We start from the raw sequence: 25,592 nt of genomic DNA, 5'->3' as shown, positions 1-25,592 counted from the left end.
CACTGTCCTTGTTATAAAATAAAAATTAATTTTGAAAGCCTAATCGCAATCCAACAAGAAAGTAGAGTATTTTTCTAAAATAATTTTGCTATTATATTGTTATGATAAGTTTAAACGAGATAAATATATTATTATAATGAATAAGTTTAAATGAGATAAATGTATAAATTTAGACGAAATATTAGACAATTGAGACTACGAGATTGTGATATAAATAATAATAACTACAATATCCGCATGAAAAATTAAATTCGGATAATAGAGAATTTTTTATATTTATAAAATAAACAAGTTATTATAAATTTTTAGGTAAAATTAATTAAAAAATTTCAAATACTGTCCGAATTTCTATTATAAAAACTGCATACTATCTAATATGTTTAATCGCTCCATCCAACACAATATCATTATTATTTTGAACCCTTCAATAATATTTTAAAAAATATTTTATGCCCATAAATTAAGATATATATCCTCAGTTACTCTATAAATGTTATATTGATAACTTTCTAATTAATTAGATATATAAAAAATTACGGTAGCCTTTATTTATTTACTCTTTAAATTATACAACTAAATTTAGTTAACAGCGAATATATTTGTCTTGTTTTATTTATTATACTATTCTCTCTTTTTATTTCACTAAAATTTAAATAAATTTTATTATTAAATTATTTTTAAAACTAATAAATTTTGTTTAATAAGATAAGACTCTATTGTTAATATAAATAAATAGCATGCATTAAAAAAGTAATTTCTAATTTAAGTAAAATAAAAAATAAAATAAAATAAAATAAAATTATTTATAAAAAAAATTAATAGACAACTCTGATTTACCATAAATTTAAAAGATATTGAATTAGATATCATCTGTTTTTTTATAAAAAAATATTTACTTATTTATATTTTAAAAATATTTTAATATATGATGAATTAGATTTAAATAAATATATTTTTTTATTTTTATTCAAAAAGAAAAATATTAGAGTATTTATTTATAGAAGCGCAATCTTTGATATATTTTTTTTTGAATAAAGCCTTTATTAATTTAATTATAACAGTAAATAAATAATCATATCTTACGAAAATTAACCAGTGAAATATTGCAGAAAGCTCTTTTTTACTCTCTTTAGTACTTAATTGAGAGCTAGGGTCAAGTCTTTTGGTGAAATCCACAGGCCTAACGGACGGTAGCAATTTTCCCTCCAAAATCTCCCTATTTTCTCCGACCTGTTAACCCTAACCAACTCGCTCGCACGCTCTCTGTCACTGTCTGTCTGTCGGTGTTTCTGTTCCTTTCACTTCAATTCCGATCAAGTCTCTGTCTAAAGTTCACTAATTTTCCAGAGTTTTAATTGCTTGCATTTTGACTTCATTCTGCTGATGAATTTAGATTATGGGTTCTCTCGGAGACCATGATGCCCATACTAAACCAATGCAAGATGACCCAAATCCCCATTTCTCATATAACGACACTCAGCCCTTTGATTCTCAGACTTTTCCCTCTTCCTTGCCTGGTAAAACCACTGATACTTATTCGATTTGTGTTGTTGCACACCTTAAACTTTGTTTTTTAATCGTCATTTTTGTTCGATTCGAGATCAGTTTGATTGAGAGACTGATTTTTTTTTTTTTTTGTTAATGAGGAATAGTAAATCTTTATTGAATTGTTATAGATGAGAATACAGTAATTTGATATGTGCAGGTGATTATGTTCGAGTCCTCGCATTGCTCTCTATGTTTCTGGATGTCTAGGATGAGTATTGTGTTCAGTTCATCTTTCTTTAGAGATGCTAATGCAAATAATTATATAGAATTTGGCTGTGCATTCATGCTGTTGATTCTCCTGATTCTTTTTAAGTGGTTTTATATCAGTAATCTATGCTTGAAAAATTTTCGCAATTGTGGCACAGTTTAATATTTTCAGTCATTTCTAATAGAATTTCGGTGTTTTCTTTAAAAACTATAAGTAGGTGAAAAAGGCTGCAATGCTAGCACGGTACAATGGGTACAAAGTACTGTTCCTTTTGATGACACTTTTCCTGTTGAAGATGCTTGTGAGACTCAATTAGTTGACCTTGGAGGTGAAACACAAGTACTGGATGATCCTCTTTGCCCGGAGTTCATGGACACTCAATTGGTGCAAAATACTGTACGTTTTGATGACACTGTTCCAATTGAAGATGAATTTGAGACCCAAGTAGTTGACCTTGGAGGTGAAACACAAGTACTGGATGATCCTGTGTGCATTGAACAAATGGACACTCAATTAGTAGATTATTTTAGCAGTGATGGTGAAGGAACAGATAAAACTGAAGTTCTGAGTGATAGTGATGGGTTCTCTGACGATGAATCTCAAAGAAGAGGCAAACGTGAATCATTGGATGGGGAGAGGAGTTGGCATACTTCTCTTGAACACAGTGAGAACAGAGTGGTGGAGCAACCCAATGAAAACTGTAGTTCCAGTGAGTTATCCTTATGAACCTTCTGTGACAAATGAATTCAGTATAAAATTCTAAAGGACACTTATGAGTTATGATTAGATTATCATCAATTTAAAAGATGGTTTTTTTTTTTTGTTGAATGAAATGTCATTTCTTTAATTGGTTGGTTTTGTCTTTCTAATTTCATTTCTGTATCGATATGCTCATGAAACAGTAAGAATTGAACTGAAATGTTCACTTGCAACTTCTTCATGTAATAAATTTTATCAGTTTTGAAAACTAAAATTATGATATCTGTGCATTTCAGGACTCAATGTTTCTCCCAAGACCCCAACTAGTCAAGTTAGCCAAGAACCAAAGCGTGGTTTGTGTTCTTTCTTCTTGTTTTGTGTTATTTATCATGCCTTTTCTGGTGCAAAACTCCAAGGATTATTTATATTGCATGGAGCAGTGGCTAGGAGATATCTCTCTCTCTCTCTGTCTGAACTACCTTATGAAGTGGGACTAATTCAAGTATTTGGTGTGAGAACCTGAGGTTTAAATGATTGATATTGATAGTGTGCAATTTATATTTGTCAATGTAATAAGGAAGGCTGGAATTTGTATTTGATCTCGTGCAATTTCTATTTCATTTCTGCTCATAACTGCCATCTGATATGGGACTATTCGTTCTGAGTGTTTTTTTTTTAATTCTTTTTTTTTTTATAAATGCCTTAGGATCTATTGCAAGATTTACTTCAGTTCGTGCAGCGTCTTTGCGAGTATCTGGTCTAGCAGCTTCCAGAATTGCTTTGAAGGGAGCCAACAGTGAGTCTTCTTCTCCCCAGGCTAATAATCAGACTTCAGAAGGACATGCTATGAAAAACAATGGGTCAAATACAGAAGCTTGGAAGGAAGTTGATCAGGTGTTTGATACAGGAAGATACAACAATGAAGTTAAGGGATTGATAAATTTGCATGATAATAAGCTTGGCCATTCTACAGTGAGAAAACTTTTTGGTGAGGATTACTTTGTTGAAGATGAAGAACTTGCTTCCAGCAATGATAATACTGCAGGGGGAAGAGAAATGCATCAGTTGCCTACTTGTGATGATGGTCTTGCTGGGTTGAGCTATATTGACTCCCAAGAACCTGGAGAATCATCTCAAGCCAATGCATTTGCCTGTGTGCAAAGGGTGATTGAAGAGAACAAGGCCATGTTCGATGAATTCATCGTGGGAAAGAGTAGCAAGGGAAAAGCAACTTTTGTTTCAGCCACGAAAGGGCCACAAAATTTGGCCAAGAAAACCAATGATAGAGGCACCAACAGGAAAGCAGGAATTTTTGACTGGGATGACGGACTAGAAGATGAGGGAGGGGGAGATATTTTCTGTAGAAGGAAGGAAGAATTTTTTGGTAGTCTGAATCTTGGGCAAAGATCTTTTATGAAACCCCAGAAGGCCAAAGGAAAACAACTAGGTGGATGCAGTGAATATAAAGGAAAATTAGATGTCCAGAATGAAATGGTCATTCACTCGGATTCTAAAATAGTGCTGGATAACACCAAACTAAATAAGACAGAACCAGACGTTGAAATGAATGTTAAAAAGAATCTAGTCAACGAGTTTGATGAACAATCTAATATAGCAACTACAGTAGGGCAATTAGAAGCTGGCCTTGCCAGGAATCATAGGCCACAAGGGCTTGATGTAGGTTTTGACACTCAAATGGCTGCTGAAGCCATGGAAGCCTTACTGTATGGGGATGGAATTGCAAACGCTGATGCTAACAATGTGCCAGGAAATTCATACTCCCAAAAAGGATCTCCAGGAAGAAAAGTTAAGAGGAGTAAGCAATGCTCTTTTAGTAAAGACAATGATAAGGAGGTTGCCCCAAGACAATCTAAGAAAAGAAAGACAATTGGTGCTAAATCAAACAAACGGCCTCCAATTTCATCACAGAAGCATTCTGAGATTGTTGGAAATGAGTCTGATATGGGTCTAGTAAAGACAAGAAGGAAGAGGGCTAAATCCGATGTTCAACTCTCAATGACCAATAAGATAAAAAGGGCAGACAAAAAGCCTTCTAAAATAGCTGAAGGACATATCGAAAGCAGCCTACATGATGTGCATGATGGACATCATGAATCTGCTTTAACTGGAAGTTGCTCAGTTAAGAAACAGAGCTCTCCAGAGGAATTTGTTAATTTGACACCCATTGCTCATCGAACTAGGTATTCCTTGGTTGCATCTCAATTGAAAAGAGCTGAGAATGTGTCTCGTGTTTGTGGAGAAGAAACAAACTGTACAAATGAGATTGGTGCCCACAGACGAAATGAAGCTGGTGTTGGTATTGATGCTGCCAAGGTGTTGGATGCTAAAGGGAAATCTTCAGAAGTGGTCTCTGGACAATCTGGAGAACATGAAAACTTCAAATCAAAATTGACAGCTACGAATAATGGCATGAGTTTCCCAAGACGAAGAAGATCTTGTCGACAAAAATCAGGCCAGCTTAATGGACTGGTTAACTTAGATGCTAAGTCCAAGGCATCTAATCAGCCAGTAATTGCTGGAAAGTCTACAAGTATGCCCAAAAGGCCACGGAGTGATGCTAAAACTACCAGTCTTGCTGATTTAAACGCAAAGAGAAAAACACGATCCTCCCTATCTGTTGGTCCAGACTTATCTTCCTTCCAAAATTTTGAAGTAGAATCATCACTAAGAAGTGTAGATAAATCACATTCAGACGATGCTGTTCTTAGTTCTACTTTCATTGAGAATGAGAAGAAGAATTCTGTTGATCAAATGGGAGCAAAGGAAAAATTACCTGACATAACGAAGAATTCACATTCATCGCCATCTACTGAACATAAAGTAAAAGTTGGTTCAGATAATTTACCAAAGGGGGCAACTGATTTATCTAATTCAATGTGTACTTCCCCGGCTAACTGTACAACACCTGTGAATGCTGCATCACCTGTCTGTATTGGTAATGAATATTTTAAGCAATCACGCAAGAAGAGGCTCTCAAGATCATGTCTCATGAGAGAATTTAGTAGCTTATGTGCCAAGGAACTAGGACCTATTTCTGCACAAAAAGATTCACGGAAGAGAAGAGATTTGGCTAATGTTAGAGTCTTGTTAAGCCACCACTTGGATGAGGATATAATTAAGCAGCAGAGGAAGGTAGTCCTCTGGTTTCCATGAGCTCTTTTGCATAACATTTATGCTGTTTTAACTTAGATATGTCTTGTTCTGGTTTTACAGATTGTGGACCGGCTTAAAGTTTCCATAGCATCCTCTATTACAGATGCAACACACTTTATTACTGATAAGTTTGTGCGTACAAGGAATATGTTGGAAGCCATTGCTTCTGGCAAACCGGTGGTGACACATTTATGGCTTGAGAATGTGGGACGGGCTAATTATTATATTGACGAGCAAAAATACATACTCAGGGACGTGAAGAAGGAAAAAGAATTTGGTTTTGATATGCCAGTTTCATTGGCACATGCACGTCAGCATCCACTTCTGCAGGTGATTTTAAAGAAGTTTTTATTTATTGTTGGTTTAACTTGTTGCATTGGCTGAATTAGTTACTAAATTAACGTTTCTGTAGGGTCGAAGAGTTTTGATCACTCCCAGCATAAAGCCTAGTAAAGAAATCATTTCAGGCTTGGTTAAAGCAGTTTGTGGTCAGGTATGTACTGTGATCCATATAATTTGAATTTTATATTGCTGATTGGATTAGTTTCTTTTGCATTTAAATTGTTTTCGTTGATGGCCTTGCTGGTTTCATAGAAGATTTGGATTTATATCCTTGCCTGATATCTCTGTCCCTCACCCGCGGATGCACCAACCTGCCACATTTCTTAATTTCTCCTGTTTTTCTTTATCTGCTGGTCCTTTGAAGTTTGGTCATTCCATTTAGCCTTTAGATGCTTTTGCATTTGATACTGCATCTCTAGTTGTATCTGGTGGAAATGTTTTTCAGGCGATGGAGAGAGTTGGCAGATCTACTCTCAAGGATGATATGGTCCTAGAGGATCTGTTGGTTTTATCTTGTGAAGAGGATTATGAAGTTTGTGTACCTTTCCTTGAAAGAGGTTTGGATACTTGTGCTCTCACTTGTTTTTAGATAACGCATTAAGTATAGACTCGTGATTATTTAGCATCCCACACTTCATACTTCCAGGGGCGGCTATTTACAGTTCAGAGCTACTACTAAATGGGATAGTTACTCAAAAGCTGGAATATGAAAGGTAAGCGCCGTTTTTATTGGGAGCATTACTTTCACGATGTGTTCGGCAATTGAATGTTTTACTTGCTGTCAGCAGTCTTTTCATAAGCACCTTCATGCATCTCGAAATCGGATATTTATATTTGTTCTAATTATTCCTTTATGACAGGCATCAGCTCTTTGCAGATCATGTGAAGAGAACTCGTTCTACAATATGGATGAAAAAGGATGGTGATGGTTTCGTTCCTGTTCCTAAGCATAAATAACTTGAAGGGATCTCGTATCAATCCAGAAGGTTTGGAATATTCAAATCTTGTGATTGATTCATAGATTTGGAATATCACACAATAATCACCCAAAGAAAGCCGAATATCACTAAAAGAGAGTTACAACAACCAATCCTTTTCGTTGGTGGGAGTGGGGTGTTTTCTTTGTACATATCCAGATTGATTTATTGGATATTTAATTTGTATATACGACGCTTGTAATGTAGAGTTACGTTTCCTTTCTTACCCATCTCTGCTTATCATTCTCAAATAACTATAACTGTCTCTCTCATTATCGCCCTGATATGATGAATTGCAATTATTTGATTTCTTTTATACAAGATCAACGAGTTAAATGCCCTATTTGCACGTTTTAATTAACAATAAAAAACTAAACTAAAACCTCTCAACTTTTGTGAAATAGATTCTCTCATCTCATAACACATAACACATTGGTCATACAAAATTTTAATGGCACCATTACTTTGTTTCTTTCCAAGTTTATTGATATACATCAAGAAATATGAGCACCATAAATCCACCTGCAAATGAACATCATAGATGTTGCATATTGTCTCTTGGCGACCAGTCATACTGGACTAGGGTTCTGGGCAACCTGAACTCGCCAAGCAAAATATTGAATATACAATGAGTTGAGGCTCATAGACATACCAAACCCCATAACCGATGAAACCAATATAGCATAAATGGCCTTCAGATGTAGCTGCAACAAAATTTCATCAGACTTTAAACCATGAAATGAGTTAATACTCCAAATATTAAGAAGCATAGTCAGATGTATTAACGATGTCGTAAATAACCAAATATAGAAATTTGAAATGGTGAAGCAAATGAAGATAACCTGAATATAAGTTAAACTTTTTACCCATATTTACTATTGATGTTAGACAAATTGCATGCTGTTTTCATGAGGAAAGAAGCAGCTAGCCCTCTCATTAAAGTAGCTACAATTGGCAATGACCGGCCGATTTGGGAATCTGATATGGGTGATGGTGTTGCTCATTAGCGTTATGTACTCCTTATTAACCTCTTAGCTAAGCTTGAATGAGCTTCATCATGTTCTTCTCTTTTCTAAATTAACTTTTGATAAGCACAAAATTTGGGAACCCTCACAAAATTGACCTTGAGACGCACTTGTATTGGAAGTAAAAGAAATTAAAGATCTAAAAAGGAGGAAATTATATAAAGATTGAAAGGAGGAATGAGTCAGAAAACGAGAACAAGTTTTGCATGTTGTGCAAAGGAAAGACACCAGCAAAACTTGTCCTCCAGTGGTTCTTGAAGTTGCATGGCGGCAGATGGATCCAACGGAACTAAGATGGCATAGAAATCCTAAAAATCAATGGTACTGGAATATGGTAGCAGAGATAGATAAGCTATTTGTAAAGCTTAATGCCTTAATTAAAAAATGATCCTCATGTACCTATGCCAGTTAAATTGTTTCTGAACCAAATCCTGCAGCTTTAAGTAATGAAACTATATGATATCCTAAATAGCATTTTATTCTTTATCATCCAACACTGTCGATGTATTGAAAAATAATTATTGAAAACCATTGCATTCACGGACAAGAAACAACCTTCCTTCCAGGTTAATTTTACCACAGAAATCTAGTACCCAACACAGCATTGCTTCCTCCATTGAACACAAAACGCAGGGTATTTTGGAGGGAGATTTTATTTGTTGTTGCTTTTGGGGCTCGGGGAGGAAGGGAGAAAATAAAAGCCAGATATGTTGCTTACCATGCTATAGAATAAGTGCACAAGAATGGCTATAAGTGCAAATTCAAGCGCAGCAAATGTCCATATATACTCTCTGATTGCTGCAAATAAATCATGCAAGCATACAATAAGACTACCTCAGTCCAAAAAGAAGCTTCTTGTAGATTTTCAGAAATAGGTATACCTAAAATAACGGCAAAGATAGATGACAAAAGCCCCAAAGTAAACGCAAATGGTGCGGCAATTACAACTGCTCGGGTCTTCATGTCATGAATCTACAAAATTTAAAAAACAGATAGTTAACGTTGCCATGCAAACATTCAATTGTCAACTCTTTCTATGGCATGAAAAAAAAAATTCCTCAAATGAGAAATATAATATGCAATCCACAACCACCTCGTTCCTTGCAGCACACTTTGGCAAATGCATTAGAAAATCTTAGTTACAGAATGAGATAAGTTAAAAATTTAGCTTTCAGAAAAGGTATATAAGTTAATTTCTAAGCTCTCTAGTTGCTACATAACATACCAATAATTGCTCCAAGAAAAAGAAGTAGCATATGGTGCTGATTAAAACAAGCACCACAAAGTCCTGCCATGCACTGCACAAGACATGAATAAAACAAAAGATCAAAGTTAGCAGAGAATGTGAAAAAATTACATTTTAGTGACAGAATGTCACACGTAATTAAGAAGAATATATTCAGCTAATTTCATGTAAAAATATAAAGAATAAAAAGGATATATTTGGTTATGCTGATTGGACAAGTAACTGAATCCAGACAGAATGTTCAACAGTTGGCACATGATTAACCTCATGTCATAATACCTTATTGACTGTGACCTCATATGGCCACCCTGTTCCTGTCTGCTATTGCCTTGGGCAGAGGTCGTCACTCGAAGCAAAGTTACAGGTAAGTTCTTAACCTCTTGGCCACATACATCACAGTTCTTATTTCCTTTTGTGGTAAACCATCTAATTGCACATTCTTCATGTACAAGTTGAAGAGCACCTTTGCAACTGCACTCCATTTTGAGCGTATTTCCTTCTTCACATACATCAAGACAGATCCTACATACAGCTTCCTCTTCAGGAATTTCTTCATCATCAACTTCTACAGGAACAGAAGATATTTGATCTGTTTGCCAATAAGAATAAGTTACAGAGGTATATAGTTGAGGATGCCAGTGCATGACTGGTATGTATAGGAGCTTCATCATACTGTTTCTTGCATTTTCTTTGAAGACCACATAACCATTGATTGTTCTGCAATTATCTTAATGGCATGCATGAAAAATAGACAAGAACCTGGTGACTAAAATTTTCCCATCAAATCAAGGAAGGACCTGTGAGTTTAATCAATTTCCCAAGCCATAAATTTTTAAAATTTTTAAAAACTTTAAAAATTAGGCTGCCAGTATACCATTACTGAAAAATTAAATTTGATCATGCACATAAAACTTTTGTTCTAGGAAGCAGGCTATCATCCTAGATCCTGTGCAAACATAAAAAAACTTAGACATCTAGAATTTATAAAATATACTAACTTCACTCAATTCTACATAAATGTCAACTTAAAGAACCACTAATTCAACAAATAGCATGAATAATAGAAATGAAGAACTTGAGTAATGGAAGGTGTGCTACTTTATACCATCGCTTGGATTTGTCAAGTCATTCTCATCGCGAGTAGCAAAAGATGAAGACCGCACAATTACAATATTCCGCCCAGACATTGAGAGGGACCTAGAAACAACTCCCCGAACTGCTCCCTTCTGAATAAGGATTACCATAATTACTTCAGAATTTTTTTTCTTCTATAAAATTTGTACACCATACATTGCTCAAAAGAGAAATAATTGTGCCAATGTTAATCAACAATTAACTTTGTTAAAATCAGAGGATAATTCAGGAAGACCTTTCGAGAAAATCAAAATGAATTGAAACTTATGCTTAAAGTCTTTAACAGGCAGCAGAAAAGCAATGGTGTAGCTTACACTTGCTTTATGAGATTCACTAGGCATTTTTGCAGATATGGGGGTGGAAACTGCAGGTGACAAATTTGACGCAGGCGTAACAGGAAGAGATGTGCACCTTTGCCAAGCTGACCTGAGATTGGCCATAACAGGACTTTCTGGAACTGTGGTATGATCTGAATTGATGAGAAAGCTCCTCTCACTATCAGGTACAACACCTTTTTTCTTGAAACTTAAACCTCGCAACAAACCACCAGAGGATGAAGATGAACTCCCTTTACATGAATTTTGGGGGTGGACATAACCTTTTCCACTTCTACTAGTGTCTAAACCTACAGGTTTAGGGGGTATTTGAACTGAAAGATGCAAGCGCCTTCCACCTGGTTCTGGATTTGAAACTTCTGCATTGGAGGGTTTCACATGTTTTGGGGCACCCTGCAAGTAACAAGCATTAACCCTCATTCATTTTGGTCATGAGTTTCCCAAGGACTATGCCATGCCAAAATAGAAGATATGAACCAAGTGACCAAGTGGTATGCCTATCCTGAATCCAGCAACATTTGATGGACTTGAAGCAAACATCTCGTTTAAGACTTCTAGCATAGGAAAGGTTGTACATATAACAAAAAGGATAGCAACATCTGCTAATGAAACCAAATATTTGAACTACATTATCATTCCTCTTTCTAAGGAGAGGGGAAATGATTCTTCAATGAGTCTTATTTTAATTTTAATCAGAGGATTCTAACTTCTATCTAAATCTTGGCCTAGTTGGCAATTATGTGTGTTCTCGACATTATATAGCAGTGTTTTTGCTTGCAAATTCCGAAGAGCTTGCCTGCATTCGACACACAATTAAGATCATTCTTACCAATGATCATTTCATACCAAGCTGCTAAACTTCCAGGGAAACAGAAAATGGTGGTGTTTAAACTCTCTGTCTAAATTTAGAAATGCAAAATATAGACCAATAATCTGACAGTGCACTTTAACACAAAAAATGTGTACATTCAGTAGATTTCCTTTACCATTTCAAGGGGAAAATTATCATTAGCTCCTCAGCCTGCCACCACTAGGATGTTAAGCAGACAAAAGATATCTTTCTCAATGGTGTCTTTTGAGAAGTGTTGCAACTTTTATTAAAAAAAGTTGGGTAAAATATTCCATCCGTGTCATTGATGTTTAGTCGCCAACAACAAATCTATTAACAGTTTCTGCTACCAGAGACCTTAGTTCTGAATCAATTGAATTGGCTGTACTTGCAAGATAAATCTTCAACAAAATAAAAAACTAAAATAATTGGATAAGCAAAGACCAAGCACCCGCGACCAAAGGAATAAAAGAACATATTAAGCCTTTGTTTGTTTTACAGAAAACATTTTCCAGGGAAAAAAAAAATTATGGCATTTCTTGCATTTGGAACGTTTAAGGAAAATTGGTAAATAAAAATATTTAACTGATTGATGGAAATATTAAGTTATTTCAGGAAAATTACTCACTCTTTTGAATGAAATTCTTATCACTGCCACCGAACATTTTATACATAAATCTTTTTTTTAGGAAAATACATAAATCTTGTTAAGGCACTTTATTTTTTAACATTCCAATTAAACTGGAAAAATGAGTTATTTTCTTGAAAAATAATTTCGTGATAAAATATTCCCCATGTACGAAAACTCTTTTTCCAAGCAAACGGAGTCTAAATGGAATAATAATAGGTTTATACATACAAGTCCGAATAACAAAAAAAAAAGTCAGCTAAAATTGGAAGAACAGAGGATTAAATCATGAAACAACAAAAAGAAGAACTTAGAAATTGTCGATAATCTGAGATGATCACCCAACAAAAGAAAAGAAAGTGGGAAAAAGGTTAAAAATAAGAGCTTGATTTCCATGAGACCATAAAATTATACAGGACTGGGAAAAGGTGCTATATTTCTTAAAAGTAGATAAAGTTGGAAGATTTAACCAACCTTTTAGGAGAGTCTCACTTACCCAGAAAAGGCAAGCTAATCTATGAAATATAAAGGTACAGAGTACACAGGCAGATGCATAAAATGAGATGGGAGAATCTTAAGAACTAACCTGTGACTGTGAAGGAACCTCTGCAACTCCATTGGTGGCTGCTTGAGTTGCTTGCATGATTGACGGCAAATAAAAAAGGGACTTTTGGAGAACCTCAAGAGATCATAAAGAAAATATATACAACAGAAGAAGCAGAAGAAGAAGAAAAGGGCAAATAATGGAAACCCAAAAGAGGTAGAGCAATGATAGAATCAGGAAATATAAAGAGAGGTGAAAGTTGGAGTTTTTTATTTGGTAACTATTTTGCTTTGAGAATTAAATTATGGGTCTTAACTCTTAAGGCACCTATGCCAAAAAAAAAATAAATTCTGAAGGCATGTGAGCAGCGGCCAGCGGCCAGTGGGTGTGGTGGTCAAGACAGGTCTACGTGGAAGACGACAACGTGCTTTTTCTTGGTGCATTCTCGTCCACTTGAATGGAACCTTTTGGCATTTGCTTCCGTGGAAGAAAAAAAAATTATTGTTCCTCACTAGAATTTGGAATTTATTTAAATTATATTTAATTAAATCAAAACTAATTAAAATTGATCCACTTAATACATCCTCTCTCCCATAAACATGTTCGCTGAGACCGAGAGTTTAAAATCCCAGGCCCAAAGGGCCTACTAAAGTCATTATGGGCCAATGTGGCCCAAAACTTTTTTCCTGGTTTGCCTCTCCGAATCCGAGATTTCAGCGTGTGCAATGCAAGGCCGAGATCGAGCGCCGTAGCAGTTAGCTGGGAGCAGAGCACGACGAGTTGCATATGCGCATAGAATGAAGTTTCTGGATTGGTATGTGAAAATAGCGATTGGTTCTGCTTTAATTGGAGCTTCCATGGAGCTGTTCATGATCAAGACTGGTTTCTGTATGAGAACCTTCCTTTTCATCCGCTTCTTTGCTAAGAAAACCCCCTTTTTTTTTTCATTTACTGCTTGTTATTTGATTAATTTCTTTATTTTATGCTGAAATGCTCGAATCGGATGCATCACCTTATTAATTGATGTTAGAGGTTTCCTAGGAATTTCAGTATTTGATTGGGTTCAAAGTTTTCGGAATTGAACAAAATGTACTTGAGGAAAATCATTTTTCGACATATAAAGAAAATCTAACAGGGGATTCACTTGTTTGAGGCATCAAAAAACTAGGTTTTCTCTTCTAACATCTAGCAGTTTTTGCTTTGTTTATCAATATTATTTTTTACAATGCTACTTTATGCCAATGTATGAAATTATTGTTTATGATGATTGAATTTTAGGAATGTTCCTTTTTAGTTTGAAATTATGAAAGTTAAATGGTTTGAATGGTATTAAAAAGTTAGACGTCATGCTTTTAAACTGTGAAAGCAAGCATCTTTGACATTATAAACCACTATTATCACACTTAAGTCTAGACTGGTACTTAAGTCTGGGCGAAGTGAAATGCTTCTGCATATGTTTCCTGGTATCGGCTGATTGATTCGTGTGTTTGAATAAGGTTCAACGTTTTGATAGAAAGCTTCTTTTTTCACCGGCTAATTCTAGTCTTTTTATGTCTGATTGTTTTATGGTTGTCCTTTCTTTGATGTCATACTGTGGATTTGTTCCAAGTAGAGCACCTAACATTTTTAACAATTGATCTACAATTTTAATTTACTTGTTATGTTTTCATGTAGATGATAAAGTGACCGTTCTGGAGTCGGAGAAGCGGGCTTGGGAGAGCTCCCCTGAAGCTCAAGCAATCAGAGAAGCACTGAATCCTTGGAGAAACCATGAAGCAGAAGAAAGAAAAAACTCCTAACTTTATAGTCATGGGAAATAGAAAAAAGAAAATCTTCAACGAGGTTTGTTTTTTGATGGTTTAATTATATATTGGGATTTGATAAACACAGAAATACATTTACAATTAGTTTGGCTATTGAAATTTGGTTCTCTGTTTTCGTTGAGTTCTATTTATTTGTAAATCAAAATCTCCCGTTCACACCCCTCAAGCATTTTTGGCAACTTTGCAATTCCTTTCATGTATTGTTGTAATATTTTATCCTGGTCACAGAAGATCAGTAAGTAGTTGTGGGAGAGAGAAAAAGAACTTGGAATATTTAGGCTAGCACAAGATATTATGTATTGCATGCGTGTAAGGAACTTGGTGGTTTGGAGGCTTTCAGATACAGCATATTGATGCTTTTATCACCGGCGTGATGATTTCTTCCCCTTTTTTGTAATAGATTATACATAGGATTCGATAATTTTGTTTTGTGTCGTTACAGCAAACAGAGGCTGTGGATTTGTGTTCTAAATTCACTGTTGTTTCATTTGGACCCATTCCAATGACAATCCTCTGAATTAGGAAAGAACTTGCTTTGTAGGCAGCTAGCTGGAGTCCCTGGCAGCCATATATTTTAGTGCAACTATTTTGATGTTTAAAAATCTTTTATTGAATCATTTTTGAGCTTCTAAAACATTATTACTGTTATAAAAAAAACAAAAGTAAGCATGTCGATTATTGTATTTAATGCTGAGATAACATTAGTGGCAGTTCACGCTTGATATAAGAAATAGTAATTGTGCTTGTGTCACTAGTTAACTTTATTTTTCTTTTAAAATGAGTGATGTTATAGCACAAGTCGGTAGGGTAAGGTAACCCAGTCTATGAAATATACTAAAGACAATTATTTTTAACGACGTACCAAATTCTGTCTCAATCCTGTCGGTAGCTAGCTTTGAAATATATCTGAATGAGCCACTGATTACCAGAGGTGCAGATAAGCCTTTATCAGGATCTAATATATATGTTTTTTTCTTTCTCTACTGTTTATTTTTAGAATATAAATAAAAGGAGAGAAAGCAGAAGAAAAATAAAAACACTTGAATTAGAAATAAGCGGCTAATAGGAATACAAAAAGACAGATCCCAGTGAAGTGATGAGGAGGAGAGAAAGATGTACTGCAAGAACAATGAAGAGTGCGAAGTATGTGAAATTGTGAATTAGAAATAAGTGGCTAAGATAAACCAAAAAGACAAATCCCATTAAAGATTATGTTCTTCTCCATCGCTAGAATTAATTTTAAAAGTTAATTGCATTTTAAAAGGATTTACCAAGAGATATAATAATCCACCACTAAAGTTACTTTTGCTTGTTGGTGAGACGCTAAAAATTTGAAATATGTTCCCTAGTCAGGATTAGATTTTTATTTTATTTATTTTTTTTAATAATACAATGTTTACGCTAAAAAAAGAGAAATAGTGAGAGTTTTAATCGAATTAAAATAAAGTAAAAATGTATTTCTAACTTAGGTATTAAAAATATTTGTAATTTATATGATAAACATAAATTTAAGTTTTCACACTCCTCCATTTTCTATTTTTTTAAAGAAGTTTAATTTTAATTAGGTTGATTCTTACAAACAAAGTATATATATATATACACCACAGTGTAGGTACGTGGTTTACCTCTTTTTGTTGCTTTATGTTAGGGTGTATTATGTATAAGGAATAATCACTATATTAATGATGACAGTCAGGTTTAGAAGTTCGGACTTAGAGGTTCGGAACTGGGCAAAGCCTATACTAAAAAGATTGGACCTAAGTTCAATAAGAGCTTAATGTGCGGCCTACGCCTTATGCGAGCCCAGAGTCTGTTTAGGCAAGCCGAACTAGGCAGAAATCTGTCCGCGAGGACCTTAATCTCAAATATCAATTAGTTCACGTGGAACAACAAATTCTGTGATACTCGGAATCATGTTTAAGTAGTATCGAATGGAATCAAATGACTGTTTGACGAAAGAAAGGAACGCAGTGCATCTGTACATGCGATCAACATGAATATAATGGGAAGATACAAACGTAGAATGGTGGTTATATGTCACAAAAGGACAAAAGATAAAGGAAGATAAAAGAAAACAATAGGAAGAACCAAACCAAACTTATCAAAATATACTCTGAACCTGACTCATTATTAGATTTCAGACATCAATTGGCGTTATTTGTGGGAATGAAAGAAATCTTATCGTCATTAAAGTTCGCATCCTCATTCACCCACTGAAATCCATATGATCAATCACAATGAAAACCATATAGGGATCACCCCAAACGACTTGAGCTTGACTCAGGAAGGTCCACAGTTCTCGTTCTCTAACCCAACAGCTTCAATAAACCAGCCACCCATATTGCTTAACCCTTCACCAAGCTCAATCGTGACCATGCTCCGAACTTTCCTATCCAACCAAGAACTGCAAAGCATGGCTCTCCAGTTATAGAATACTGCCCACTGGCTAGGCCAGATGTTACAGCAGAAAGGGCTCAATAATTCGTTGAGCAGACAACTTCTAGCCGAATTGCTCAATATCAATGAGCCCCAATCCACACAGAACTATCAAATTCCCCAACAAAGTGAAGTTCTTGGAGCTTGATGGTACCCATTGACACGTTAATTAAAAGCTAAAAAGGAAATATCAATTCAATTAGAACTCGAAATAACAAAAGAAGAACATAAAGGCGAAAAAATAAAATAAAAAATTAGCTTCCTGGTAGTCCCGTAGGTTAGACATGAATATGCACTTCTCGACGTCATATTTCTTTTTTATAAAGGTCAGTCGGAGAAGAAAATTTTGGTCTACTAGGATTAACCAAGAAAAGTCATTACAGCCATGAGGAATCTCCCTTTAGGAGAGGTTAATGTTTCAATTGATTCCCGAGCTCTCCTTCAGTTCGATGATAACAAACTATTCTGCCCAACCTTTTATGGAATCCTTATGCCATGTGAATATTGACAACTCAGCTCGGGGGCCAAAATAATAGAGCCCGTGATTAGATCTGACCAAATGGAAGAAGATGTAAAATAATTTGAGGGAAGGGGCAAAACCCCAGTACAAGAAAATAGACTCAAAACAACATATAAATAAGATGGAATTAAGAGATAACATACGAGGGGTCACTTTAAAGTGACAGAAGACCTTGATGAAAAAGGGGTAAATGGAAAAGTAAGATCGAACTCATGTTGTTTTACGAAAAAAACTAAGTTACGCCTTTACTGAGCATCTACTAGGCCTTTCAGTGGTGGATCAGGGAGAACTATTCGTTATTAGGCAAAGGAGCCCTAGTTTTGAAGATTGTGGTATCAAAGAAATCGCGCAAAAAATAGTGAGAGAAAGAAGAAGGTATGACAGAAGACACCAGACCGACCACCTCAAGAATCCTAATAAAAGTCATGAGAGAAGCAAGACATACCTTAAATTGAGAAATCGAGAATTACAGAGAAGAGAAAGTGTAATATAGTAGAAGTAGCGTAAGAGGCAGAACAACGAGTGAAAGCAAGAGTACAAGTTTACAATGAGAAAAGACAAAAAGGACATTTTGACATAACGCTCCTAGAATCATGCGGTAATAATTGGGATCTTAAAGTTTACCCTCTCATAAATTATTTCATAATTAATGAGGGAATAAATAGATACTTGATGACAGCGGGGCTCTAGATGCCTGAGCATTGGCAAAACCCATGCTAGAAAGACTGGATCTAAGTTCAATAAGGGCTCAATACACGATCCTACACCTTATGCGAGCCTAAAGTTTGTTCAGGCAAGCTGAACTGGACAGAACCTGTCTGCAAGGGCCTTAGCCTCAAATATCAGTTAGCCCACGTAGAACAACAAATCCCGTAATGTTGGGGATCGAGTCTAAATGGTACCGAACGAAATTAAATGGTCGCATGACAAAAGAAAATGACACAGTGCATCGTATGTATGGCCAACAAAAGATACAATCGCAGGACGATGATTATACGTCATAAAAGAAAAAAAAGAATGAAAACAAATGAGAGGGAGAAACAAATTAAACTTGTCAAAATATATTATGAACCTAATTAATTATTGGATTTCAGACATCACATTTTAATCTTATATATTGTTTTAAAATTAACATTTTAAATTGTTATTATTATTAAAAAAATTACAGAATTTAAAAACATCGTATGAAAATAATTTAATGTCAATAAATTTTGATTTAGTCAAATTTGAATTAACTTAAAATTTATAAATTTTTAAGATTATGAAATTTGGAATTGAAATCTATGAAAAAAATAAATAAATAAGAGATTAAAATGCAATTAAATAAGCTTTGAGTAATAATATTGAAGTTGTATTCTAAATAATCAATGAAATGCAATATTTATAGGTTGTAAATCATATATTCTCTCTACTTCATAATTTTTCTTTATTTTTAATAGTTTTAAAATTATTATTTACTTTTATTATTTATATATAATTAATATATAAATTAATTATTATAATCATATTTAATTTTATTTTATTTTTAAAATAACTTTTTATTAATTATCAAAATATTTCTTACTATTTAAAATAAATTTAATTAAAAAAATTAATAAAAAATTACCTTTCTGAATATACTTAAAAAGGTAAGTAAACAAAAATTATAGAACATAAAAACTAATCCCTTTAATTTCTTTAAACTTAGTTGGGGAAAATGGATTTAGCATATGTAAGAATTAATTAATAAATACAATTAATGAATATTATGATAAATGCACACAATTTCATATATAAATTTGTATGAAAACCATCACGTTGACCCTTTTTATTAATATGTTAGCTAGCATTTATCCTATTACAGAGCTTTTTCTTTTTTCTTTTTTAATTCATCATCAATTCCTTTTTTTTTTTTTTTTATAAAAAAAGGGGTCATGATTTGATATACCAACTCTTGTATTATGAAATAGAAATCGACTTTAGACCTACCTATTAATTATATGCAAGTTCGTATTTATACACATAAATAATTAGATGTAACTAATTAATATACTCAAGCATGTACTAGTTAGCTATTAACCCAGGGAGTTAATTAATAAATTAAATTAATCAACTCTCATCATCTTCTTTACATTATCAAAATCTTTGATTAATCTCAAATGACCTCACTTCCATGGTAGCAATTTCTGACAACGTCAAGGAAGCTGGTGGATGCAACTAATTTTATTGCTTCTGATGAATAAATTAAAGAAGCAAAATTTGAATTGTTTTCTGTGACTGGCTCCAGCTGTTGATTTCCTATTTTTAATTTAAAAAATGTATACAAAAGAATAAATTGATTTTCTTACTTTGTTCTAAGCATTATTTTTATAAACAAAAGAATAAATTTGAGCAACTTCATAAGGAAGTTTATTCTTCCTGAACCAGATATAAGCAAATTTTTATTACTACTCACCAAACCCTAACTAATGCACACGTTTTACAGGGAATTGAAAGACCAAGTATGATAAGAAATGCAGAAGTCAAACAAAATCTATCAATTTAAATGTTGCTTGCCTAGGTGATCAAGCAAAAGACTAGTACTATATATAGCTAGTACTCATGTTTGCTTCTGGAGCAGTACATTACAAAGAGATACAGTGAAGAAAAGATGATGAAGAGTAGCTTAATTCTCTTGTTCATCTCTCTGGCATTAGCTTATGAAGTGGGAGTTTGTGATGGAGGGGAATTAAGGAAATATTTTTACAAGAATACTTGTCCCCAGGCTGAGGATATTGTCAGGACTATCATTTGGCAGAGTGTCGCAAGCAATTCAGCATTGCCTGCCAAGTTCTTGAGGATGCATTTCCACGACTGTTTTGTCAGAGTAAATTTTTCTCCATCGTATATCATTTAAATATTCTACAACTCTAGTACCATTACGATACAATATATTTGATTACCTTATGATATTGGCAGGGTTGTGATGCCTCTATATTGCTGGATTCCACGCCAGATAACACAGCAGAAAAGGCAGCAATCCCAAACCTATCCCTCGCAGGATTTGATGTGATAGATAAGGCTAAGGCCCAGCTAGAGAAGACATGCCCTGGAGTGGTTTCTTGTGCAGATATTGTTGCTCTAGCTGCTAGAGATTCTGTCTCCTTCCAAGTAAGTTAAGTAGCTTCAATTTCATGCATGGCCCCTAATAAATAATTTAATTTTTTTTCCTTGTTTTGTTACTGTGGACAATCAGTTTAAAAAGCCAATTTGGGAAGTGCTTACTGGTAGAAGAGATGGATCAATTTCTCGAGCGTCAGAGGCTCTCTCCAACATCCCTTCACCTTTCTTCAATTTCACTCTTCTCAAACAATCCTTTGCCAGCAAAAGCCTAACAGTTCATGACCTTGTCGTGTTATCAGGTAAATATTTTATTGGAAATATTTGTCCGAATTTGGTACATTGTGAATCAAAACGCATACAAGTGGGTTTCTCTATAAATTATGTAATAAAAAAACATTAAAATATTTATGTATGATTGGCAAGGTGGACACACCATTGGAGTAGGACACTGCAATTTATTCAGCAACAGATTATACAACTTCACAGGAAAAGGTGACGCAGATCCTTCTCTGAATCCAACCTACGCTTCTTTCTTGAAAACTCAATGCAGAAGCCTTGCAGACAACACAACAATAGTTCCAATGGATCCCTTGACTCCCTTAACTTTCGACAACAATTACTTCAAAATCCTCAAGCTTAACGAAGGCCTTTTCCAATCTGATGCTGCACTTCTCACCAACAAGGGCTCTAGCAATATCGTAGATGAATTGCTTGACTCTGCCAAGTTCTTTACTGAATTTGCTCAATCCATTAAGAGGATGGGATCCATTGGAGTGCTCACTGGTAGTGCTGGAGAGATCAGGAAGAACTGTAGGGTGGTGAATTATTGAGGAGCACTGCTATTTCTGAAGAAATTAAAGAATTATTTCATTTTTTTCTTTGGTTTCTTTCTTGTAATTCTGTAATGGAGTTTGAGTTTAAACATTTGTTGCTTTAGCATACCATCGATCACAAGTGGTATAAAGGTCATAAACGTATAATTTCGTTTAATGTTAATTTTGAGAATAAAACAAGTTATTTTTCTTTGGTTTAAATTTTGAGATCGTGCATGTTTCATCAAATTATTGTATAATTTAAATGATAATTTTAATTAAATTATAATTAGATAAGTAATATTATAATAATTAGTAATGATTAGTTTACAGATCGTGCATGTTTCATCAAGTAAAAAATGAAAGTAATTCAGTGGCTAAGCATCTGTTTATAATATAAGAAATCTTAATTCAAAAATTGACAATATCTCTTCTCCTTCAATATTCTTTTATGAACGTGTGGACTTTTTAACTCCGCTTAACAATTTGTATTTTTAAATATAAAAAACAAAAGTATGATTGTGATCATTATGCCCTTTGGGAATTAATTATGTCCAGTCACCAATGGTACTGATGAGCTTATGAAAGATGTTACACCAATGATCTTCTCCTATTCACCTCGCAATGCAATTTTAGTTGTAAATGCTTTTCCAATTTTTTTTATTCTAAATTTGATTTAAATAATTTTTAAATGCTTAAATAAATAGTTAATAATACATGAATTTTTAATATAATAAGAGTGATGACGCTGAATTTCACCATCCCGTTATGAAGCCGGACTCATAACAACAGTCTCCATTTTAAAGTCTCTAAGTCTTCTTGATGGGCCGGTCCATTCGGCCCTAAAATTAGATTTTTCCTGGGCTCCAGTCCTAATCTCACCTCCAGCCCAGCTCGGAGGAGAAAGATAGCCAGCCCATTCGCCTAGTGGATCCATCCGCATGCGTGCCAGGAGAGAATTAAATGGCCGTTACGCATGGACAAATATCTAATATTCTCGTACGTCCGTATCTGTGTGGCAGGGTGGCCCAATGATAACGAAACCGTTACACGTCACTGACAGACGAAGGAAAAGAATAAAAGAAGAGGGGTATTCTCCACTCAGACTAAACTTACACAACTCTTTATAAAACTCTATTTTCTGGATCTCAAATTATCAAAGAGTATTTGATTAGTTTTGTCAATCGCACTAGTGGGTGAATTTTAATTGAAGAAAAACAATTATATATATGTAGTGCAATATGAAATGTTAAACCCTTATTTAAAGTCAAATACACAAGGTGACAGAAAAAAAATAAATAAATAAAAGTCAAACAGACAAGGAAGAGAATTGATATAACCAAAATTACTTACCTTGACTTGAAGGCATACCGCGTGCCAACTTTGTTACAGTTAAGATGCTTATTATCATCATAAGATTACTAATACTAAAACCCAAAAAAAAAAAAAAACAAACTTTTGAGGTCTACAATTAATTCAAGTATATATAAATTTTTACAAGTTAAGTTTTTGTTGACCCAATCCCATATTCCAGTTTGGCATTATACTAATAATTAATTATGAAACGTAAGAAAAGGTATAGGTAGCCTGCCGGTTACTTGGATATCAAGTAGAATATTAATTAGATACTAATGTGTTGGAGAATTATTCGGTTAATGTCAAATTCAGCTATCTTGCTTGATGAGGAGGTTACGCATCAGTAAATTACAAATCGGATAAATTATTAATACAATTGGTAATATATAAATTTTAACTTAATATTACTAAATAATTATTTTAAATCATTTGAATTAATAATTTTGAATCAAATAGAAAATAGATTAAATAATTATTTGAGTTAGTTAATTTTTATTTTTCCGGATAATCAACGGAAAATATAACTTATTAATTACCTTATTTTTATTAATTAATTACATAGTTTTCTTATTATCTTAGTGAGTTATAGTATCCGTGTTATACAGGATAAGCTCTCATACTAGCTTCATGGTTAATCATTCGGCGGTAAATATAATAATGATCAATTAGCAAATTAATATTATAATTAATTAATACCTAACCACCAAATGCCTTTTTAACTAATGACTAGAATTGAGAAAATTAACAACTGGCCAGTGTTTGACGGAACCCACCAGCTGAAATCGAGTTTATGGACAAGTTGAGGTGATTTCATTTTTCTATTCTTTCTTTTTTTTGGATCAAGTCCTTTGAGTAATTACTCTTACTTGCCTATAAAACGGAACCCTTTTAGGGTTTTAGATGCATGCACACAGTTTGTTCAGCTAGCTTTGTCTTTCTTGTTCATTCTCATTTTCTCTTTGTCGAATTTGTACAGAAATGAAGGGTCGAGATTCCATGTTGCTCATCATACTTTCACTTATTTGTTCTGGAGCTTTTACTGTTTGTAATGCCGTTGGGCCAAGAACAAACGGTGGGTTGAAGCAGAATTTCTACCGCACAAGTTGCCCACAAGCTGAGCTGATTGTGAGCAGAATCATGAGAAATAGGGCTCAAAGCAACTCAGCTTTGAGTGCTAAACTCTTGAGGATGCACTTTCATGACTGTTTTGTTAGGGTATGTAATTATTATCTCCCATGCATGAAGTTAGTTACATGTTAATCCAGAAAATCAATCAATTATTAACTTTTCTTCTACGTATACTAGGGATGCGATGCATCGATACTGTTAGATGCTGTTGGAGATACTTTTGCTGAGAAAGACACAATCCCAAATCACTCTCTGTCGGGTTACGATGTCATTGATGAAATTAAGACAGAACTTGAGAATGTTTGTCCTGGAGTAGTTTCATGTGCAGACATTCTAGCTTTGGCTGCTCGTGATGCTGTTTCCCTTCAGGTAAGGCTCCTGCTGAAAATTAATATATCTTTTTTCTCTTGATATAAATCTGTACACTTAATATAAAAGCACTACTCTATTGATTGGCAGTTTAATAGGCCTTTGTGGGCAGTTCCAACAGGAAGAAGAGATGGAAATGTTTCTCTTGCATCTGACATTGAGGCTAATCTTCCATCTCCATTCTCAGACTTCGCCACTCTCTTGCAACTATTTACCAACAAAGGTCTTGATGTTAATGATCTAGTGGTTCTATCAGGTAGAAACACAAAACCTCTCCGATCTCAGCAAGCATATCATCATATATGTAATCTAATTATTATTTTTTTAAAAAACAAACTTGTAATTCATATATCTGTCACTGTGTCAAGCAAAAGTACATTAACTAGAAAAGATGAGGAACATGATCCCAAACATCCGAGTTACATTTGACATAGAAATTGACGATCGTGCTATGGCATGAGCACACTGATTCTCAGATTTCTTAATAAATGGTGCAGGTGGACACACATTAGGAGTCGCTCACTGTGCAACTTTCTCAAACAGGCTCTACAACTTCAATGGCACTGATGGAAGTGATCCTTCTCTAGATCCACAGTATGCAGAATTCTTGAAAACCCAATGCCCTAATCCATTTGATCCAGCAACTATTGTGGAGATAGATCCTCAAAGCTCACTAAAATTTGATTCTAATTTCTTCAATATCCTTCTCCAAAACAAAGGTCTTTTCCAATCTGATGCTGCACTTCTCCAGAATGAACAATCTGCCAGGATAGTAAAACAACTGAAGATATCCAATGCCTTTTTCGCCAAGTTTCCTATTTCAATGAATAAAATGGGAGCTATGCAAGTTCTCACTGGAGAAGATGGAGAGATTAGGAAGAATTGCCATGTAATAAATCCTTAAATTAAAGGCTTAATTGTAATATTAAAGATGTTAATAATTTTTATGATTAATGAATGTAATTGTTAATTACATGTTTGGGTCAAGTGGTGCAAGTATTAGTTAATTATAATTCATTTCTGGGTTCAACTTTACTTTACTCGACTTTGAACATCTAAATTATAGGGATTAGGGCTCTTAATTAAGCTAAAATACTAAATTATGGAGATTAATAATCAATTAATTTGATAATCACATAATATACCTATTTTAATGATATGAAAAAATTAATCTATGCAAATTTGGATCGAAGACTGATTTTTAACTATAAATCTCTATGGAGATCTATGATAACTTTTCAAAAAAGAAATTTCAAAACGCACGATTTTAAAAGATGTAATGATATTCAAAAGTCTGTCATAAAATTTAATATGAAAATTTTATCTTTTAAAAATTAATTTATTTTTTAAATATTTTTATAATTTTATAAATTAAAAT

General features: G+C 34.1%; 5 protein-coding genes across 10 annotated transcripts; 4 read left to right on the top strand and 1 right to left on the bottom strand.

Annotated features, from left to right (window-relative positions):
- Positions 1-1,136: 1,136 nt before the first annotated feature.
- Positions 1,137-7,176, top strand: LOC110610339. 3 transcript variants are annotated; one of them, XM_021750216.2, is made up of 9 exons: positions 1,138-1,517; positions 1,974-2,465; positions 2,752-2,808; positions 3,162-5,608; positions 5,690-5,959; positions 6,042-6,122; positions 6,417-6,528; positions 6,618-6,684; positions 6,832-7,176. In XM_021750216.2, exons 1-9 carry the CDS (start codon positions 1,397-1,399, stop codon positions 6,926-6,928), a joined length of 3,744 nt encoding a protein of 1,247 aa, XP_021605908.1. In that variant the 5' UTR covers positions 1,138-1,396; the 3' UTR covers positions 6,929-7,176. The 3 variants fall into 3 exon arrangements, 2 of the variants coding, with proteins under 2 accessions (XP_021605908.1, XP_021605907.1); XM_021750215.2 differs by having other exon boundaries at positions 1,971-2,465; XR_006350252.1 differs by lacking the exon at positions 6,832-7,176 and having other exon boundaries at positions 1,137-1,517; positions 1,971-2,465; positions 6,224-6,528; positions 6,618-6,655.
- Positions 7,177-7,339: 163 nt separating this feature from the next.
- LOC110610340 (probable E3 ubiquitin-protein ligase MARCHF10) lies at positions 7,340-13,021 on the bottom strand. Of its 4 annotated transcripts, none has more exons than XM_043955180.1 (8): positions 12,732-13,021; positions 10,668-11,081; positions 10,325-10,445; positions 9,499-9,946; positions 9,199-9,271; positions 8,855-8,945; positions 8,692-8,771; positions 7,340-7,652 (listed from the first exon to the last, which is right to left on the bottom strand). In XM_043955180.1, the coding sequence occupies exons 1-8, from the start codon at positions 12,786-12,788 to the stop codon at positions 7,518-7,520; spliced, it is 1,419 nt and encodes a 472-aa protein (XP_043811115.1). In that variant the 5' UTR covers positions 12,789-13,021; the 3' UTR covers positions 7,340-7,517. The 4 variants fall into 4 exon arrangements, with proteins under 4 accessions (XP_043811115.1, XP_021605909.1, XP_021605910.1 ...); XM_021750217.2 differs by having other exon boundaries at positions 9,499-9,808; XM_021750218.2 differs by having other exon boundaries at positions 9,499-9,784.
- A 377-nt stretch (positions 13,022-13,398) lies between these two features.
- Positions 13,399-14,933, top strand: LOC110610883. Its single transcript, XM_043955182.1, has 2 exons — positions 13,399-13,577; positions 14,364-14,933. The coding sequence occupies exons 1-2, from the start codon at positions 13,487-13,489 to the stop codon at positions 14,486-14,488; spliced, it is 216 nt and encodes a 71-aa protein (XP_043811117.1). The 5' UTR covers positions 13,399-13,486; the 3' UTR covers positions 14,489-14,933.
- Positions 14,934-20,033: 5,100 nt separating this feature from the next.
- On the top strand, positions 20,034-21,583 carry LOC110612274 (peroxidase 24). Its single transcript, XM_021753012.2, has 4 exons — positions 20,034-20,313; positions 20,406-20,597; positions 20,683-20,848; positions 20,973-21,583. The coding sequence occupies exons 1-4, from the start codon at positions 20,098-20,100 to the stop codon at positions 21,377-21,379; spliced, it is 981 nt and encodes a 326-aa protein (XP_021608704.1). The 5' UTR covers positions 20,034-20,097; the 3' UTR covers positions 21,380-21,583.
- A 2,053-nt stretch (positions 21,584-23,636) lies between these two features.
- On the top strand, positions 23,637-25,172 carry LOC110612377 (peroxidase 24). Its single transcript, XM_021753150.2, has 4 exons — positions 23,637-23,932; positions 24,023-24,214; positions 24,305-24,470; positions 24,712-25,172. The coding sequence occupies exons 1-4, from the start codon at positions 23,696-23,698 to the stop codon at positions 25,116-25,118; spliced, it is 1,002 nt and encodes a 333-aa protein (XP_021608842.1). The 5' UTR covers positions 23,637-23,695; the 3' UTR covers positions 25,119-25,172.
- The last annotated feature ends 420 nt before the right edge of the window (positions 25,173-25,592 follow it).

The sequence above is a fragment of the Manihot esculenta genome, chromosome 3 (assembly GCF_001659605.2).
Source record: "Manihot esculenta cultivar AM560-2 chromosome 3, M.esculenta_v8, whole genome shotgun sequence".
In the NCBI taxonomy this organism is placed as follows: Eukaryota; Viridiplantae; Streptophyta; class Magnoliopsida; order Malpighiales; family Euphorbiaceae; genus Manihot; species Manihot esculenta.
Note: the sequence above shows the minus strand (reverse complement) of the source record. Positions and strands in the feature narration are given on the sequence as shown.